The sequence below is a fragment of the Cyanidioschyzon merolae genome, chromosome 8, assembly GCF_000091205.1.
Source record: "Cyanidioschyzon merolae strain 10D DNA, chromosome 8, complete genome".
NCBI lineage: Eukaryota > Rhodophyta > Bangiophyceae > Cyanidiales > Cyanidiaceae > Cyanidioschyzon > Cyanidioschyzon merolae.
The window spans coordinates 316682-334779 of record NC_010134.1 but is presented as its reverse complement, the minus strand read 5'-3'; the positions used below and the strand labels follow the sequence as shown (position 1 = coordinate 334779).

The window sequence follows — 18098 nt, the reverse complement described above, 5'->3', positions numbered from 1 at the left end:
GCAAACGAAACGCGCTTTCCTGGAGTCCGCGTCTACCGCCTACATTCTTGATGTTGCAGTGTCTATGCTCTGAGCACCGCCAGCACTACAGCGACGGTGATAATGATCGTCATCATCTTCATGAAGAGACGAGCGTGCGTCACCGCTTCCATGCTGCCGAATCATACGCTATGTACTTGGTTTCCCCGGAAGGTAACTTTCTTCAGATGACTCTACCTTTAACATGATCTAAATACAGAAACTTGATGCAGTGCATGCACGTCGTGGATGTTTATGACCGGAAGCGGATTCTAGTGTTGATGACTTCGAGATGAGAACCCGCTGATGTGAAGGCTACTTGCGGATTCCGTTTGTGTACAACGACCTCACACTCAGCGATACGCTCGATACACACGCGAACATGACGCAGCTTCGTGGATGCTCCCAGTCACGGATGTGACAAAGACACAGAGATATGCCGCACTGGGGTACGTTCCAAAGCATCCATACGCCCCACGGCGAGCAAGTTCCACAAACACCCGCTCATACGGATCCATCAGGATACAGCTTCGTGGATGCTCCCAGTCACGGATGTGACAAAGACACAGAGATATGCTGCACTGGGGTACGTTCCAAAGCATCCATACGCCCCACGGCGAGCAAGTTCCACAAACACCCGCTTATACGGATCCATCAGGATACAGCTTCGTGGATGCTCCCAGTCACGGATGTGACAAAGACACAGAGATATGCCGCACTGGGGTACGTTCCAAAGCATCCATACGCCCCACGGCGAGCAAGTTCCACAAACACCCGCTCATATGGATCCATCAGGATACAGCTTCGTGGATGCTCCCAGTCACGGACGTGACACAGACACAGAGATATGCCGCACTGGGGTACGTTCCAAAGCATCCATACGCCCCACGGCAAGCAAGTTCCACAAACACCCGCTTATACGGATCCATCAGGATACAGCTTCGTGGATGCTCCCAGTCACGGACGTGACACAGACACAGAGATATGCCGCACTGGGGTACGTTCCAAAGCATCCATACGCCCCACGGCGAGCAAGTTCCACAAACACCCGCTCATACGGATCCATCAGGATACAGCTTCGTGGATGCTCCCAGTCACGGATGTGACAAAGACACAGAGATATGCCGCACTGGGGTACGTTCCAAAGCATCCATACGCCCCACGGCAAGCAAGTTCCACAAACACCCGCTTATACGGATCCATCAGGATACAGCTTCGTGGATGCTCCTAGTCACGGACGTGACACAGACACAGAGATATGCTGCACTGGGGTACGTTCCAAAGCATCCATACGCCCCACGGCGAGCAAGTTCCACAAACACCCGCTCATACGGATCCATCAGGATACAGCTTCGTGGATGCTCCCTGCCCCGCGCATTCAAAAAAAAATGAATCCCAGCGTTCCGGAGTGCGCGGCACGCCGGCGTGTTGCCGCTGAGTTTAGCGCGAACGTTACCGTTGAACGACGCTTTCTTGCGCTACACAGAGCAGCTTTCATCTCCTTGCTGTTTCCACACGCCACAGAGCGCGCTTACCGTTCTGCTTAACGTATGCAAGTTGATCACACAGCGCGAGTTCCCAAGGCGGTCGCCCAGGGGAGAATTCGAAAAGCCCAAAGGCGTCGCAGGGTTGTTCAGGCCGGTCAGCGACCCGGCTCGAAAGCTGTTGTTGTTTCCGTGAGCAACCTGGCCCCGTCGGTGACTTCTCAAGATATTGCCGACCTTTTTAACTCGGTTGGTCCAACTATTACCGCGTTCATTCGCCATGATCGTGAGGGTAAGAGCAAGGGCGTCGCAACTGTCAAGTACGCGGATATGGAAACAGCAGAGCGCGCGGTGAAACAGTTTCACTCGCTGACGCTGGACGGGCAGCCGCTTGTGGTGCAGATCGAAAGCTCGGGTGCCGCGGCTGCGCTGAATACGTCCGGGGCGCACCCTCAAACGCAGAGGTCGGCTGTTCCACCGTCTATGACACCCAAACGGAAGCTTCGGCTCAAGGAACGGGGCGCGCGCCTTCCGCCGGTGCCAAAACCTACTGCTGAGGCGGTTGGCGGACTGCGCATTGTCGCCGGCAAGGGCGGTGTGCGGGACGTTGTTCGTGTGCTCGAGAGCACCCAAACGATGGAGCGTCGCAGAGCACGGCGTCGACGCAGACTTCGAATGCAGGCAGCTGGCGATGGTCAGCAAATGGAGACTGAGTCGACAGCGACCCCGGGTTTCGAGTCCGAGAAACACGATTCAACTGCGAAACGCACCACGAAGGCACGTGGGCGTCGTCGAATGCGGCGACCAACGCGCCCTCGTGGACAGGAAGCTCCATCAAAGAGTGCTGAGGAACTCGACCGGGAACTTGAAGAATACCGAATGGCAGATAATTAAAAGCTAGCTGTGGTGCACAGGCATGGCCTAGTGTCCACTGGCATCAAAGATGACAAGCCAACGATTCGACGCTGAAAGGATGATGCAGTGCTTTGAGACCAAAGCTGATAAGCCCCCTGAGGCGACGCATCTGTGCTGTGAACTGGGCGGTATCCGGCGTGCCTCAATGGTTTGCTCACGCCATGGAGCATGCTCTGGGCTCATATCGGCCCGGATGCAGACGGATCCGCTGTGTGTTGCTGGTGTATCTGCGAGCGACTCGATACGGACGGTGGGCTCAGTGACCACTTTTTCATCTGGTCTGACGCTGCATCGCATGGTTGTATCGTACGTGACGAACGGCCATGGAATCCTGATGAGTCGCTCCTTGTATGACTTGCCAGCGATGCTCGGAGCGACAGCATCGACGGTGCGTGGCGTCTGCGGTGCACTAGGCTTGTGACATCCACCAGTTGCAGCGCTTGGAACGTTGCAAATCTCTCGGTCCCGGAACGGCTTTGTTTCGAATCCCTGACACAATCCTCTTACGTCCACGATTTCCAAAAAAGCAACGAGGTCCCGTGCTGGGCGTAGATCGCGCGAGGCAGTCCATAGTACCGCATCGCGGCTTGCACGAATCCTCGACGGAGACCGGGATCTTCACTGTGGACTGATGAGACGCTCATGTTTAATGCACTCCTCGTTGAACTGAGCACGCTCTGAAATGGTCTTGTCGCTGCGGGACGCATCGCTGCAGCGCTTCTGGAGCCAAAACAGTATAATTCCAGAGGTGCCGGTAGGATGCAGCACCTGCAGAAGAACGCTCACGGGCGATGCAGGCAAGCCACGGAACACTGTGCTGCTTCTCGCGATTCCCGCGCATGCTACCATGGATGGTATCGAGGCTCCTGCAACTGAATGTAGGGGCGCTCCCGTATGCTCCAATACTCATCGATCACTGGCAACAATGTTTGCTAGTATGCATACTGCGAGCCTAGCGGGGTTGCAGGCGCTTCTGTTCGTATACTAGTGTCGGGGTTGTTTTGTAGAACACCGGGTATGAGGTTTTTGGCGCAAAGGTCGTCCAGAAAGCGTGTCACTGGTCGTTAGAGAGGACGCATGTTGCGCCAGTTGCTCAGGAGGCTACAACAGAAACGGGCAGCACGACCTGGATTTGCACGTGGAATGGCCTACAAAAGCGCTGCTTATCGATTCTGAGCATGACGAGGTAGCAGGGCTCGCTGGTAGATACCTCAGAAAATCTGAAACAACTTTGAGATTTGCGATGCGAAGTTTTCGGATGATTGTTCATTGAACATGTCATTGGCTACCGCGACTAGTGCGCGCCTGCGACGTGTTGCCGTGCTGAGTGTGAGGTTTCTCTTACTGACTCACGTTGGCCTGTAACGGAATCATCCAGAGACGCCAATGGTATCTCGGCTGAGGCCTCTGGTGATTTTCCATGAAAATTGCTGCCCCTGGATAGCGGACAACTCGGGCGATCCAGCGACTCTGCAGGATGCTCAGTAAGCGTTTTTCAGGTTGCGTCGAGGCGTCCTGAGGCGAAACTTGTGCCTCGGGAGCGCATGATGACGACGCGAGCCACCGCACCTGTGGCAGCAGTTATACGAGAGATGTCTTCAAATAGACTGTCGAATGATGATGGACAAAGCGTATTTGCGGAACGCACTCTGGAGCAGCCAGTGGCACGGGCAATGAAACCACACATCGCGTTCATAAGTGCCCCAGTGATATTCTGGTCTGAGCTGGGTGCCACAGACCAAAAATGCCTTGGGTTTCGTGCCCATGGCAGATCATTCGGTGAAGCGCTCTGATCCATATGCAGGCCCATGCGTTGACCGAGAGGCCTTCACACATACATACATACATACACATATATGCACTGAAATGCTTGAAAACCTGGTGCCGGGCGTGCGTCAGACGCGAGAGAAACTGCGGGGAACGTTGCGATACCGGAAACCGTGACAGAGCATGCTGCCGGGTAACCTGCTTCAGTAATTCGACTTGTGCCGGATGATACAGAGACGACATGCCGACTGGAGCACCAGATAACATCAAATTAGGCTGTATCCATGCCACGTATGCTGTTTTCTGTACAATGCGAACCAAAAACATCGGACGATTCTGGTGCCGAACGTGCACGAATCTTCAACATCTAGACAATACTCGATACGGAGCCCGTATGCTCTCAGTCAAGCACCGATACCCACGAGGCCTGCAGCAATCCTTTGGAAGCCTTGTTAGGCGTTCATGAATGCGAACCCTCGGCACCAGTCAAACAGGTACAAGGGACGAGCACGGCAGCTGCGCCTTCCGATTATGACAGGACGTGAATCGCTTACCGAGTGACCCATCTTTTCTTGGGTTTGAACTAAACACGCGCGGTTGATCTTGCTGCGATACCCAGGACGTGAATTCTTGACAGTGTCCAACGAACACCGTCCGTATGCTGCGCTGCTCAAGTGCCAGACTTGGATTCGACGCTGTCCACGATCCAGCAGACTCCATGCTCTACAGCAGGGTGCTTTGGTAGGCACTTATGATCTGCATTTCGTTGCCAACTCGACGATCGAAAAAATATTTGGATTCGTTGCAACAGTCGCTATCGTCTTGGCGCAAGGGATAATGCAAGCGAACGCACAGAAGAAGGCCGCAAAAACACTTGCGTCAGATTCGCGTGGAACGCTGAACTGCACGCTCTGCTCCAGCCTTACGTTTTGTTCGGAGACTCTTTCTAGATGCCCAGCCTCGACATTCCAGTACAGCAATGAGGGCTCTCCCGTTCCTAGGTAGTCTCAGAGTTCTCTGATGCCGTGTCCGTGTGGCTCATTCGACGCATCGCCACCGCCGGTTTCGTTACGTCACCAGAATCAACATCATTCGAAACCCAGCCGGTGAACGTTCCCCAGAATCAGCCTTCGATGCCATCACCCAGTCCATACGTGCACGCCTCGATGCCTCTACCCCGCTTGCCCGTAGCGTGCGCGAATCACCCGTTCTTGAGCTTTTCGATCTTTCGATCCCGAGAGACCTCGCGGGCGCCCCAGAGTAGTGCCGCTGGAGCCATGCGAAGAAAACGAACGCAACGCCGTCGCATGACGGATGCTCCACAAGCTCATGCCGCATGTTCACTGCACTTGTAACGCCAATGAACCGAATCCATTGGAAGGACGAATCCTCCACACGCTCAGTGCGGCCACAGATGGAACGCCATTCCACACCAGCATGGGGCTGCTCGCGGGGTGCGCTTCCAGGGGCCTCAGCCACTTGCGTTTGCATGGAAACGGGTCCTGGGCTCGGGCTGTAGTCGTCGGAGCGACCGGTGTCAGTGTGGAGCGTGCGTCACCGGCTTGTACAGCGGGAGCATAGACGCAGCGAAGCTTTTCGGTTTCGTCTCCAGTCTGGATAGTCCTTCTGGTACTTGTTTCACCACAGACAACACCGCGTTCCACAGATCCTCTGTTTCACGCAGCAGGCAGGGTACTCACCGTCGGGATCGCGTGGAAGGAGCGCGTGATCAGAGGATGCGGCACCGGTTGTGTCAACGGAACTGGGTATCGAGCAGAGCCTTCTGTACCCGTCCAGTGCACGTACCGGACGCTGAGGGAAGCGTGGACGAGCCACAGGATGGCCATCGAAGGGGGCGTTCTGGCGGACTCCACCGAACGTCTGACGCCAGCCGAGTGCCGACGCTGCGGATGGCGTACCGGGGATGTGTCCAAGGAATATGCCAATGGCAAGAGAAACGCTGATTGCAACTTCCGACTCTGGATGAAAAGCGTTGACAACCGCCCCATGCAGCGAAATCGGGACTCCCGTGCCGCCACGAATACCCGTCGACTGCTGGCAGCGTAACTTGCGAGAGACGGCAGTCCAGCGTATTTCGTATCGGAGATACGATGCAGGAGACCAGAAAGCATTGACAGAAAGAGCGCCAACCGGCCGGTGTTCATCATCCTGGTAGCAGGCCTATGGGTTCGCGTAAACACCAGAATTCATGAAGCTGACATCTTTCCATTTTATTCTCGCATAGGTCTAAAATGTCGTCGCCCGGGTCACCTAAGCGGACCCGTTCCATTCTAGTCTGCTATGCGTTGAAGTAATTGCAGTTCGGAATGGACCGCTGCAGTAGCCGCCGTTTCGCCACTTGTTCTGTTGTGCAACGACGCAGACGTTGCGTCCACTTGAAGCGCTTAGAGAGGTCACTGAGAAAAGCAGGCCTGTCATGTCGGTTCGGGAGGGCCCAACGCTCAAGTTTGAGCTGCACCCGTCGCCGGCTTTCATCGCAGAGGGAAAACTGCGGTACTACTCGCTCTTCAACGCGGTGCTGAGCTGCGTATCCAGGATAGACGGCTCGTCAGAGGTCGCTTTCGGTGTTGAGCTGTGCGATTTCCCATACTTCCGCTTACAACTAACACCGACACCGCGTTGGTCTGTGCGCGTACCTTGCTGGGACTTTGGACGGGGCCGCCGGGTTTTTCTCGGGACTACCGGCGGCCTGTCTGGTGATCCTGTCACGGACCAACCAGAGCTTTTGTTTGAGGGGCATCATCAAATGCGTCTCATTGATGCGGTTTTAGACGACAAGCGCCGTAGGTCAATACAGGCAGCGCTGAAGGAGCATGAGGAAAACATGCGACGACTGCGCAGTGCAGTTCCGCGCTTTGACCGAGCAGAACTCGACCAAAGGTAGCGGGAGCCTCTTCTGCAGGTATGCATCTTCGTTAGCGCACTGCGGCGACTGGTGCGAGCCGATAGACTCTGTGGTTCATGGAAGCAACGGAACAGTTGGTTCATTGTTCGGAGGCACTGCTGACCATCACATGCACATGTCCTGAAGAGCCCAGGCCTCTGTTACTGAGAAGTGATCGCTGCGTAGCAGGAGACTGCTCGGGCCGCTGCACCTCCCTGACTTCGGCAACAACGCACCTAGCTAGCCGAGCCGATGCATTGCGGCTTCGAGCGGACGGGAAAATGCACGGGCTTCACCAAGCGATCCGTCCCTCAACAGGGTATACAAAGCAGACCTATGTGCGTATGGCGGCCTCGACAGCGTCGCCGGCACGTACTTTGGGCCCGGCATCCGGAGGATTGCTTCAACGAACCATGATCCCCGGAAGCAAGTCAAGTTTAGGATTTGTGGAATTGAGGGTATCTCCGGTTAACTGGTGGGTTCTTCTCTGGATGTCGATTGAAATCGCAAATTTGGGCGGGCGGGAATATTCCCTGGTTCGTCTCATCAAGATTTACTTTTGAAGAACGCTTCTGCACGGTGGTGCATGGCGCGCATGTGAACGATACATGCTTGTTCTCCCAGTATAGTACGCACGCGGGGGCCTTGCTCTCGACCTGTTCGAATGCCTAAACTTGTTATTGTAGATAGAGGTATACCAATACTCGCCTCCGCATATTCGCCGTGTCAGTCGCTTTGTGATATCATGAAGGATCTTCATAGGTATGTTGTACGTTATGATTGCTGTACTACATGGTTGCTAGTTTTTCTTCAAAAAGGCTTCCCTAATGCATAGGCAACGCTGGAGCTTTAGCTTTTACTTCGTCCAGGATCTTGCGTTCAGTCGTGCGGATGCCCCGCACAGCGCTTTTCGAGGTGGCGCCTTTTTCCATCCAGGACCTCAAATATGGCGATAGGAACCGTATATTCCGAGAATCAGTTTTTGGACGCAGGGTCTTAAACGTTAGCCAGGGATATCCGATAGCGCGATTCTTACTCTGGATTCTGAGGATAGCAGCTCATTGCACGATGACCATACGCCGTCGACCGTATGCATGTCGCGGATCGGGGCGATAAGCGAGCCCCAGTGCACAGATATCGGCCAAAGAAAAACCAGATGAATGACGCTTTGACACGGTAGCGAAACACGACAACATTTGTCTGCACTGGGTCCGAACGGACAGCATCATGCCGTTCAGCGCCAGCAACGACGCGCCAGTGAAAGTAGGGCGCAGCGGGCTGCAGAAAGCCGGCGGTTGCTCGAAGGTCCATTTGTATACCATGCCCATCTTGGATGTGCATGCCAGGCGGCTACGTTTGCGCACCTACCTGTGCTGGAAGCGTCAGATCCGCACTTACAATAATATCCATATATGTCAGTCATAAACCTATCATCCTTGCGCCTGTGCGTGCTCGTATGCGCACCTGCGACAGCGTGTATAGCTAATGTAACTTGGGAGCAGGGGTTTGACGGACACTTCACAGTGCACTGAAAAAACCCGAAAAGAAAAGAAAAATGCGCATAATCGGAGAACGCTGGCCCAAGGAAACGTTTTATCCATGAAGGAAAACTGCGCACGTGCGTACGCTGATGCATCAGGCACCGCTGACTCGGTCCGTGATCCCACTGCGTGCACGCCTCGGCATCAGAGCGGCTCGCACGCAGTTCAAAGACGTGCTGTTGGACTTGTGTCGAAGGCTGGGAAAAGGTGGTGTGCGCTTTGTGACTAGGATGCTGGGCTTCGTTAGCTCGACAGCGGGAGTCTGGATACATCAGCATACCCGCTGTGCTCCTACTAGCTGGCTGTGCGGCGGAACTCGCTTGAATTCGCCCAGCTGTCGACGACACCGAACCGAGCGCTCTCCGGGTATCATGACGCTGGGGGCAAGTCTTGAGGGCGAGCTTGCTACAGTTGTTGGTGCTGGCCGTATCGGAACGTTGCTGGCAAGCGCGAAAGGAGATGAGCTGGCTCCGGTACGTCTCTTACGAAGACAGGACAGCATCGAGGGCGGGAGAAAAGGTCCCATTTACGTCTGCACCCGCAACGATGACCTGGCGGAAGTAGTGGCCAAGTGTCCGCCAGTGCGTCGTGGCGACCTTGTTTTTCTGCAGAACGGCATGTTACGTTCTTTTCTGCTTGAGCACAACCTGGAACACGCTACGCAGGCACTCGTGTTCTTTGCGGTGCCTCGCGTTGGAGACCCGCCCGCAGACGGCGGTGGAACGGTGGTCTGGGGCCCCTGGGCCGCTGCGTTTGCGGCTCGTGTGCGCAGCTGCGGCTGCCAGTGCACGGTACTCGAAGATAAACAGGAATTCGACTGCCGCATGATAGAGAAACTGTTATGGATTTGCATCTTTGGGGTATTGAGCGAAAGTCAAAACGGCATGCCTGTCGGTGAGATCGCAGAAAAGCAGCCTGACCGCGTCCGACAACTCGTTGACGAACTCGCTCCAATCGCGGAACGCGAGGTCGGGCTTGAAGGCAAGCATGCACTAGATCGGGGGCAGCTCTTGCAGTCTCTGCTCGATTATTCGAAGAAAATCCCTGATTTCGTTGCTGGATTCAAGGAATATCGATGGCGAAACGGATGGTTCATTGAGCGCCAGCGAACGCCGCTGCACTGGGAACTCGTAGAGAGGTGCCGTCAGCGCGCTGCGAAACCATCGTGAGCGCCGCTGGCTTTCGCTGATGGGGTGACCCATGCACGCGCTGGAAAAGAGCAGCCTTGGCAAATGTCGAACTTTTGGTTTGAATGATCCACTATACGCTTCGCTCGGATCTGGTATAAGGGCTGCTTTGGAACGAGAGCAGGCAGTGTTCGGCTGGAGATGCGGCGAATCTGCGGCGAATCTGCGCTCGCCTCTTTGTAGCGTGAACCCCTAGCGTGAACCAGTAGAATGTAGACACCGCATCCAACTGACTAGACGCGATGTTCTCGTTTGGAGCAGCAGATGGAACGGGCGGGACGTGGCGCCCCGAGCAACGTCGTCATGATCCGGAAAGCGAGCGTCCTCATCGCAGCAGCGCCCTCGGTATCCTGCTCTCGGTGGTAGGACAGCTCGCGGCGGACAGCGGCGCGCTGCACGTCATAGAACGAGACAACGAATTGCCCGCTCTCGCCGACAGCGTCGCGTGCAGAACAACACAAAACGCGCTTCTACGAATTGAAAGTTTCATATGTCCAAATGGAATAGGTGCAGCTGATCAACAAGTGCTCATCGTGCATCCAGGACTCGTTGACATATGAGCGTTTGCCGTGGCTGCAGTCGTCACGAGCATCGCGATTTCGTGACCCCCCGCCCCCTGAGGAGCTGCACGTTCATGCATGCGCCAAAGCCCCGCCGCGGATTTCCCGCGTTACCAGATCGCAAGTGTGAACGAAATGGACAGTGCCCTCCAGCATCGATTTTGAATTGGTACAAAGTGAACTTCATACCTACGGAGCAACCGATGGACAGTGCCACAGACGCATCGAGTTTGACTTGGTATAAAATGGACATCGCCTCCAACTGTCAGATCCGCAGGATCTGCACCCTGGTACCCATCGGCCTGGGCATAGCCGGCGATGCGCGCACGCTTCAGGCTGGGGGCGCGCGCGACATGCCGCATCGAGACCACATTGGCTCACGGGATGATGCTATCGTCAACTGAACGTCCTCAAAACTGCTGCAGGATACGTCGATTGCAGAGACTGCTCTAGGCGCTATCGACTCGTCAAGTAGGAACGGTTAGGAAGCGGGATATGCACGCTTTACGTTTGCTTCACGGGAAACTCAGCGTTTACGGTCAGAGTCCTTGCAGCATGTTGCGTTTTCTCGAACGCGGGACCAGGCGCTGGGCGCAGCTTCCCGTGTCCGGTTTGGCCGTGTACCGGACTTTAACCCATCAGGCGCGATCGACCAAACAGAACACGGAACAAGTTTTCCGCGGGAAGCCGTCCCCGTTTGTGAGCCCAGAGACCCGGGTTCTCGTACAGGGCTTCACTGGCAAACACGGTACGTTTCACTCTGAACAAGCAATAGCCTACGGTACAAAGATCGTTTGCGGCGTTTCACCTTCAAAGGCGGGCACCAAGCACTTGGGTCTTCCGGTGTTTGGAACTGTCGCGGAAGCGGTGCGAGAGACCGGTGCCAACGCGAGCGTGGTCTTTGTCCCGCCGCCGGCCGCCGCAGCAGCAATCGAGGAAGCCATCGACGCGCAAGTTCCTCTTATTGTCGTAATTACAGAGGGCATACCCCAGCAGGACATGGTGCGAATCAAGCGACGGCTTGAACGCACACAGATGTCGCGTCTCGTGGGACCGAATTGCCCGGGTATTCTCCATCCAGGTGCACGTTGCAAACTGGGAATCATGCCGACGTCGATTGTGCAACCAGGGCGAATCGGCGTTGTCTCTCGCTCGGGGACGCTGACGTATGAGGCGGTTGCACAGACGACCGCTGCCGGGCTCGGACAGTCGCTCTGTATTGGGATCGGCGGGGACCCTTTCAACGGAACGAGTTTCATCGACTGTCTGTCGTACTTTTTTGAGGACGACAACACGGACGGCATCGTGATGATTGGGGAAATTGGCGGGCAGGCCGAGGAAGAGGCTGCTGCATTTATCCGCGAAAAGTCCAGTCATAAGCCTGTCGCGTCGTTTATTGCGGGTTTGTCGGCACCGCCGGGACGACGAATGGGTCACGCCGGTGCAATTGTGAGCGGCGGCCTCGGAACTGCCACTAGCAAAGTGCAGGCTCTACGAGAGGCAGGCGCCCATGTTGTCCAGACGCCATCCGAACTTGGACTCGCCTTACGCAGAGCGCTCGGAAGGTGAAGGACTAGTATCTCGCGTGCATGGCCGATTTGAGCTCGTTTTTTATTCTTGCCGGACGCGGATGCCGGGCGAGAATACCGGCACATTCGCCTGCTGTATCTCCTGGGTGCTGCGCTCGCTCGCATCGCACCATGCTACGGATTTTTTGTGCACCACTTACGTATAGGTCGGATTTGCGATCTGTCTGAGGATCCGCTCAACGGAAGGCTCCTTGCTTGACAAGCACGGTTCGCAATCTGCCGGCGAGGTGCTGCTCGCTTCCACCCCACGCTCGGTCGGTGCGATGTCACGCTGTGCACGTGGACGGTGCTGCGGTGGCATCCTACGCTCGCGTGACTCGTTTGACTTCGCGCGATAGTCTCCTGGGTTTCGCTGTAATCGTTTTTGCCGTTTTTGCTGGATAGCCGCGTCAACATGAGCCTCGCGCAGACGCTCGAGCCAGTGATCGCGCTCCCTTCGTGAGGCATGCACCTCGTTCTTGATGCGGAGGACGCGCTCTCTTCGCATGGCTGCCATCTGGTCCGAAAGATGGTGCCACTGCAGGTCACGGATGTATTCAATGCACCACAGATCCCCGTGAAATCGGCTCCTTCTTCGCTGAGGGTCCATGGGGGTTGCGTTCAGTAAAGCCGCCACCTGCTCGGCCCTCTGCTGATCCAGGAACTCGACCCAAGCTTCCAACGCCATCCTACGACGACTGCCGCCACGCATGATGCGTTCGCGTCGCTCACTTTCCTGCTCTTTGCGCAAGTACACGCGTCCTATGCGTCCATACCTTTCAAGAATGCGTCTGAGTTCAGCGACACTCAATCCCGGGGGAATTCGACGTACGTGAACGATGCCGGCGACAGAAGCAGGCCGTTTTCGCTGTTGATTCTCGTTCAGAGACTTTGAAGTGTCGCTCGCGGCGTTAGAGAAGGTGCCCAACGGGTTCGTCGGGCTCTGATCCAAGTTCTCCGTACGGGAAGCTGGTTCTGAATCAGCTGGCGACATCGACCTTTCAACGACCCACAAAGCGTTCTAAGGCTTCAAAGTCGTGGATGATTTATTTATCGAAAGTTCTCGCTAAAGACGCAACTTCCTCACGAAGAGCGAAAGCTTCGACAGTGCGCGCAACGGACACGGACCGCGCGTCCCTAGGGCCCAAAAGCTATTCCTTGCGACGCAGAAAGTCTCGTACGACAGTCGACTTTTGAGGCAGCGTCTCGAACGCGCACGTAGGTGAGCCAGCAGGTGTCCCCCCGAGCGCCTGATTGGCAACGCTCTTGTCGGTTACGAGTCAATGCCGCGAACACGACACGGCTCCCGCTCGCGTACTTGTTTGGCCGGGTAACGCTGCGAGCCTGTACGGCACCGGAGCCTCAACTAGGCTCACGCTCGAGGATCCAACTCGAGCGCCGCTGTGGAGTCCTAAAGTCGCGCAGGCGCATAAAGCTTCCGCTGGCTGTGCCCCAGTATGCAATTTGGTTCATAGCTACTCGTTATCGTTTTTCAACTCAATGCTGTTTCACATGTGCTACGTGGAATCGAGTGCCTTTTCGCAGTGTATAACAGATGGGAATCACTATGCAATATATCCTAGGGACCGTAGACGAACTGCTTTTAAGATACATTCTTTACTGAACAAAGCAAGGAGGACTGCATTCCTCCTGGAGGTCAGTCATACCACAGTACTCAGATAAGTATGGAACAATGAAACGAACGAGTATATGCGCTCCGTGCCAGAAACCGATATTCTCGAAGACTGCTTGTAGTCAATGGTGGAAAACGACCCGTTGATCATCTCACGTAAAGCAAAAGCGACGATCGTAGCAACCACTGGCGCCTCTGTTTCTCCCCAGCTTGTTCGCGGGGTCCTGAAATCACTGAGATGCAGTCGCAAAGGATGCATCATAGTTCAAGCAGCGCCAGTTTCCACCGACATCGGAACGACAGCGTTCCTGGAACGTCACGATGAGTATGATGCACAAGGACGTCGATTTGTTTTTTTCGGTCGATGAGACTTGCTTCGCGCGATGGGGTCAGAGCGTACTTGGGTATTCGCGGATAAGGCGCGTGTTGTATGTACGATCGAACTCGAATAGACCGACACCGTCATCTGTTTTAGACGCAGAGGATTCGTTTGGCGGTCTCAGTTTCGCTCCTCCGGAAGGCGCATACAACAGCACCCCTACGTCGATTCTATAAAGACTTTCCCCTGCAGGTTTGGCAACGTTCTTCTATTGGACAGTGTGGTATTTCATCATTTCCTTTGCGTTGGAGCCTTTGCCGATTCTGTCGGAGAGAGGACCTGCTTTTGATTCCTATATACTCGCCATGCTTCAACCGCATCGAAGGAGTATTTTCTATTGTGAAACGCAATGTTCTCTGCACTGGCAGAATCGCTTTAGCTTTCAGCATACTTTGACACACGAGGGACGGAGGACATCTCGTCTCCCCTCCGCAACTCCTTCTCGCTCTGTGAAGGTGCTCATCTGAAGTCATCAACAAGTGCATTCATGAAAAAAAGAACGAATGACCTGAGGCGCACACCCCATAAGGTCGAGCTGGAGAGAAGCCAGCGAGCGCTTCGGCGATAGAAAAGCACGGAGAGCTGACAGAGCAGCAAATGGAACAGTGCACACGAGTTCTAGGAATCCGTTCATGGATGCGTTCAGCCAGATGCAGAGCATGCATGGAGTTCGTGAACCGAGACTTGAGCGCCGCCATCAATATCAGACGATGTGCGGTGCTGAAAACGATACCTGCGGAACTGACGCGATCCAACTTTCTGGGGCTGCCTCTCAAACTCGAAGTGTACAGAGGGAAGCCGTAGCCGATAGCAGGAGGCCGATCGAAATAGGCTGGGAGAAATCTGTACGTCGGTATTCATTTAACCTCTATGGTCGTGGGAAATTTTTTGTTTCATTCATCGCATGGAATTCGTGGAGAAGATCATTACAGTCTTGCTTTGCAAGCTTCCAGCGATGCCCTCTGTGCCAAATCAGAAAAAGCGGACACAGTGAGGTTTCTAGGCCGTCGCGAGGACTAGTGCGCCGCACCAACAATCTCTTCTGTTCCAGAGTCGATCATAATTCCGAACCTTATCAAAAAAACGGATAAAAAGACTTGGACCACGACTGATATGCTTTGCTGGAATGTGCACATCGGGACTGGGAGTTTCCCCAAACTGAACCCATGATGCGAACTCCATCAAGAATGTCATTTTTTAGTCGTTTTTCATGCAGACGCCTCAAATGAAACCACGGAGCAGCTCGACTCGCACTGTCAAGTCGTTTTCAGTCAGCCTGCTTGCCTTTGGCGAACTCAAGACTCGAAAGGAAGCTTGGTGCTGTCTATGGAGACTTGCCACGAGTAGCCGGCCGCGAATTTCGCGCAAGATTCTCCCTCTTACCTTTGACCGACTTCGATCGGACCAGAAAACTGATCAAAAAGCGAGAAGATCATGACGTTCGGGTCGCTGCGGAATGATGCATCACGAGGCCAACTGCGTTAGCTTCAAATACCTCACAGCAAAGTCCAAGGATAGACGCCTTCGCAGCTTTCGGCGACATTCCTTGAGGAAGCCAAATCCATAAGAAAAGCTCCCGCTTCGCTCCAAAAGTAGTTTTTCAACATATAGCAATATCCGATTTTATGTTCTGTAAAAACTCCGGCATGAGCTTGGTAACCGCCTGGCATCGCTGTCTTTTGCCGCCCATTCATCCAAATCCAGTCACAGCTGCCAATGAAGTCTCTCCAAAAGCGCTGCCGCCCAAGCTCGTCGTTCTCCATGGCCAGGTTCACGCTGACAGACAACCGATGCCTGGGAAACTGACAGGAACCATAGATATCCGTGCGCAGCTGTGGAACCGCCACGACCAGCCGCGTAACACGTCAAGCTCCGACGACATCCCAAAGTCCTGGATGCAAACCCCCAAGTCATGCATTGGCCTGTATGAAGAAATGTAATGCAGTAGCGCTTCACGAGCACAGCGCCTGCGTGCACAGGGAAAAAGCGCTTCACACCTTCAACTTCACGCGAGTTCCGCACGCATCGCCTCTGGTACAACGCACAGTCCACAAACAGGGATTCGCAACAGCATGTGAACCACTTGCCCACGAGCTTGTCGACTTCGTCAACCAGCGGGAAACGCTCCAGTTCAATGCACTCAGCGAGGACGCCGCTGTTCTGGTGCGCACTCACACCAAGGCTTCCCCTCGCGTTCCGCCTGCTGCTTCACACTGTGAATATGGTTCCCACAACCCTTCCAGGTATATTTCTTGCAGTTATCGCACTGGACGAGAAAGCACATGACTCTGAAGATTGAGCGTCGTCTGTCTGAACTAACGGTCTTTATTCGAATACACGCCACAAAAGTGAAACGACTAGCCTAACAATGTGATGTGTCGCGAGCGCAGACACCAATGGATTCAACATCCAGGAACGCTGCGGCGCGCACGCAATATACACATAGGAAGGCCCGCGCCCTGAACCCGCACCATATCCCATAGAAGATTGCCTGGCGAGTCTCGATACCAGCGGTTTGTCCAAAGAGCTGAGTTTCTCCGGTGCGTCGTTCCGTGCTGGCACACCTGCACACGCAGACTATCGGGGCATAAACTGGGAACAATACCCGACCATGCGTCAGGTGCATCGTGGCGGCACCGCAAGTGCACAAGCGTAGAGCAAGGCTGCTCTGTTGCAGCGGGGTACACACTCCAGGCCCGGCATTCGCAGGATCGTATGAACGAACCATTAACTCCAAAGGGACGGCTCTGTAGTGGTAACCAGTGCACCTTGGAGGTCTGATTTGGATTGAAATATTCGTGCTTACATTATCAGATAAAAATTAAAGACTACACTGCTCGCTCTGCTCCAGCCCTACGTTTTGTTCGGAGACTCTTTCTAGATGCCCAGCCTCGACATTCCAGTACAGCAATGAGGGCTCTCCCGTTCCTAGGTAGTCTCAGAGTTCTCTGATGCCGTGTCCGTGTGGCTCATTCGACGCATCGCCACCGCCGGTTTCGTTACGTCACCAGAATCAACATCATTCGAAACCCAGCCGGTGAACGTTCCCCAGAATCAGCCTTCGATACCATCACCCAGTCCATACGTGCACGCCTCGATGCCTCTACCCCGCTTGCCCGTAGCGTGCGCGAATCACCCGTTCTTGAGCTTTTCAATCTTTCGATCCCGAGAGACCTCGCGGGCGCCCCAGAGTAGTGCCGCTGGAGCCATGCGAAGAAAACGAACGCAACGCCGTCGCATGACGAATGCTCCACAAGCTCATGCCGCATGTTCACTGCACTTGTAACGCCAATGAACCGAATCCATTGGAAGGACGAATCCTCCACACGCTCAGTGCGGCCACAGATGGAACGCCATTCCACACCAGCATGGGCCTGCTCGCGGGGTGCGCTTCCAGGGGCCTCAGTCACTTGCGTTTGCATGGAAACGGGTCTTGGGCTCGGGCTGTAGTCGTCGGAGCGACCGGTGTCAGTGTGGAGCGTGCGTCACCGGCTTGTACAGCGGGAGCATAGACGCAGCGAAGCTTTTCGGTTTCGTCTCCAGTCTGGATAGTCCTTCTGGTACTTGTTTCACCACAGACAACACCGCGTTCCACAGATCCTCTGTTTCATGCAGCAGGCAGGGTACTCACCGTCGGGATCGCGTGGAAGGAGCGCGTGATCAGGGGATACGGCACCGGTTGTGTCAACGGAACTGGGCATCGAGCAGAGCCTTCTGTACCCGTCCAGTGCACGTACCGGACGCTGAGGGAAGCATGGACGAGCCACAGGATGGCCATCGAAGGGGGCGTTCTGGCGGACTCCACCGAACGTCTGACGCCAGCCGAGTGCCGACGCTGCGGATGGCGTACCGGAGATGTGTCCAAGGAATATGCCAATGGCAAGAGAAACGCTGATTGCAACTTCCGACTCTGGATGAAAAGCGTTGACAACCGCCCCATGCAGCGAAATCGGGACTCCCGTGCCGCCACGAATACCCGTCGACTGCTGGCAGCGTAACTTGCGAGAGACGGCAGTCCAGCGTATTTCGTATCGGAGATACGATGCAGGAGACCAGAAAGCATTGACAGAATGAGCGTCAACCGGCCGGTGTTCATCATCCTGGTAGCAGGCCTATGGGTTCGCGTGAACACCAGAATTCA

At 54.9% G+C, this 18098-nt stretch overlaps 5 protein-coding genes and 3 non-coding genes across 8 annotated transcripts; 3 read left to right on the top strand and 5 right to left on the bottom strand.

Moving 5' to 3' along the window:
- Positions 1 to 256: 256 nt before the first annotated feature.
- On the bottom strand, positions 257 to 2041 carry CYME_CMH136T. The gene has a single exon (XR_002461304.1). It is a non-coding gene; the product is annotated as a hypothetical transcript (transcript).
- Positions 1569 to 2396, top strand: CYME_CMH135C (unknown transcriptional coactivator; the record flags this gene model as incomplete). Its single annotated transcript, XM_005536036.1, has 1 exon — positions 1569 to 2396. The coding sequence occupies one exon, from the start codon at positions 1569 to 1571 to the stop codon at positions 2394 to 2396; it is 828 nt and encodes a 275-aa protein (XP_005536093.1).
- CYME_CMH134T lies at positions 1761 to 5050 on the bottom strand. The gene has a single exon (XR_002461303.1). It is a non-coding gene; the product is annotated as a hypothetical transcript (transcript).
- Positions 5051 to 8860: 3810 nt separating this feature from the next.
- Positions 8861 to 9799, top strand: CYME_CMH133C (hypothetical protein, conserved; the record flags this gene model as incomplete). The annotated part of the gene is made up of 1 exon (XM_005536035.1): positions 8861 to 9799. The coding sequence occupies one exon, from the start codon at positions 8861 to 8863 to the stop codon at positions 9797 to 9799; it is 939 nt and encodes a 312-aa protein (XP_005536092.1).
- Positions 9800 to 10872: 1073 nt separating this feature from the next.
- On the top strand, positions 10873 to 11946 carry CYME_CMH132C (succinyl-CoA synthetase alpha chain; the record flags this gene model as incomplete). The annotated part of the gene is made up of 1 exon (XM_005536034.1): positions 10873 to 11946. One exon carries the CDS (start codon positions 10873 to 10875, stop codon positions 11944 to 11946), a length of 1074 nt encoding a protein of 357 aa, XP_005536091.1.
- A 156-nt stretch (positions 11947 to 12102) lies between these two features.
- Positions 12103 to 12939, bottom strand: CYME_CMH131C (similar to basal transcription factor ABT1; the record flags this gene model as incomplete). The annotated part of the gene is made up of 1 exon (XM_005536033.1): positions 12103 to 12939. The coding sequence occupies one exon, from the start codon at positions 12937 to 12939 to the stop codon at positions 12103 to 12105; it is 837 nt and encodes a 278-aa protein (XP_005536090.1).
- Positions 12940 to 15562: 2623 nt separating this feature from the next.
- CYME_CMH130T lies at positions 15563 to 16353 on the bottom strand. Its single transcript, XR_002461302.1, has one exon. It is a non-coding gene; the product is annotated as a hypothetical transcript (transcript).
- A 1211-nt stretch (positions 16354 to 17564) lies between these two features.
- CYME_CMH129C (hypothetical protein) lies at positions 17565 to 18056 on the bottom strand (the record flags this gene model as incomplete). The annotated part of the gene is made up of 1 exon (XM_005536032.1): positions 17565 to 18056. The coding sequence occupies one exon, from the start codon at positions 18054 to 18056 to the stop codon at positions 17565 to 17567; it is 492 nt and encodes a 163-aa protein (XP_005536089.1).
- Positions 18057 to 18098: the final 42 nt, after the last annotated feature.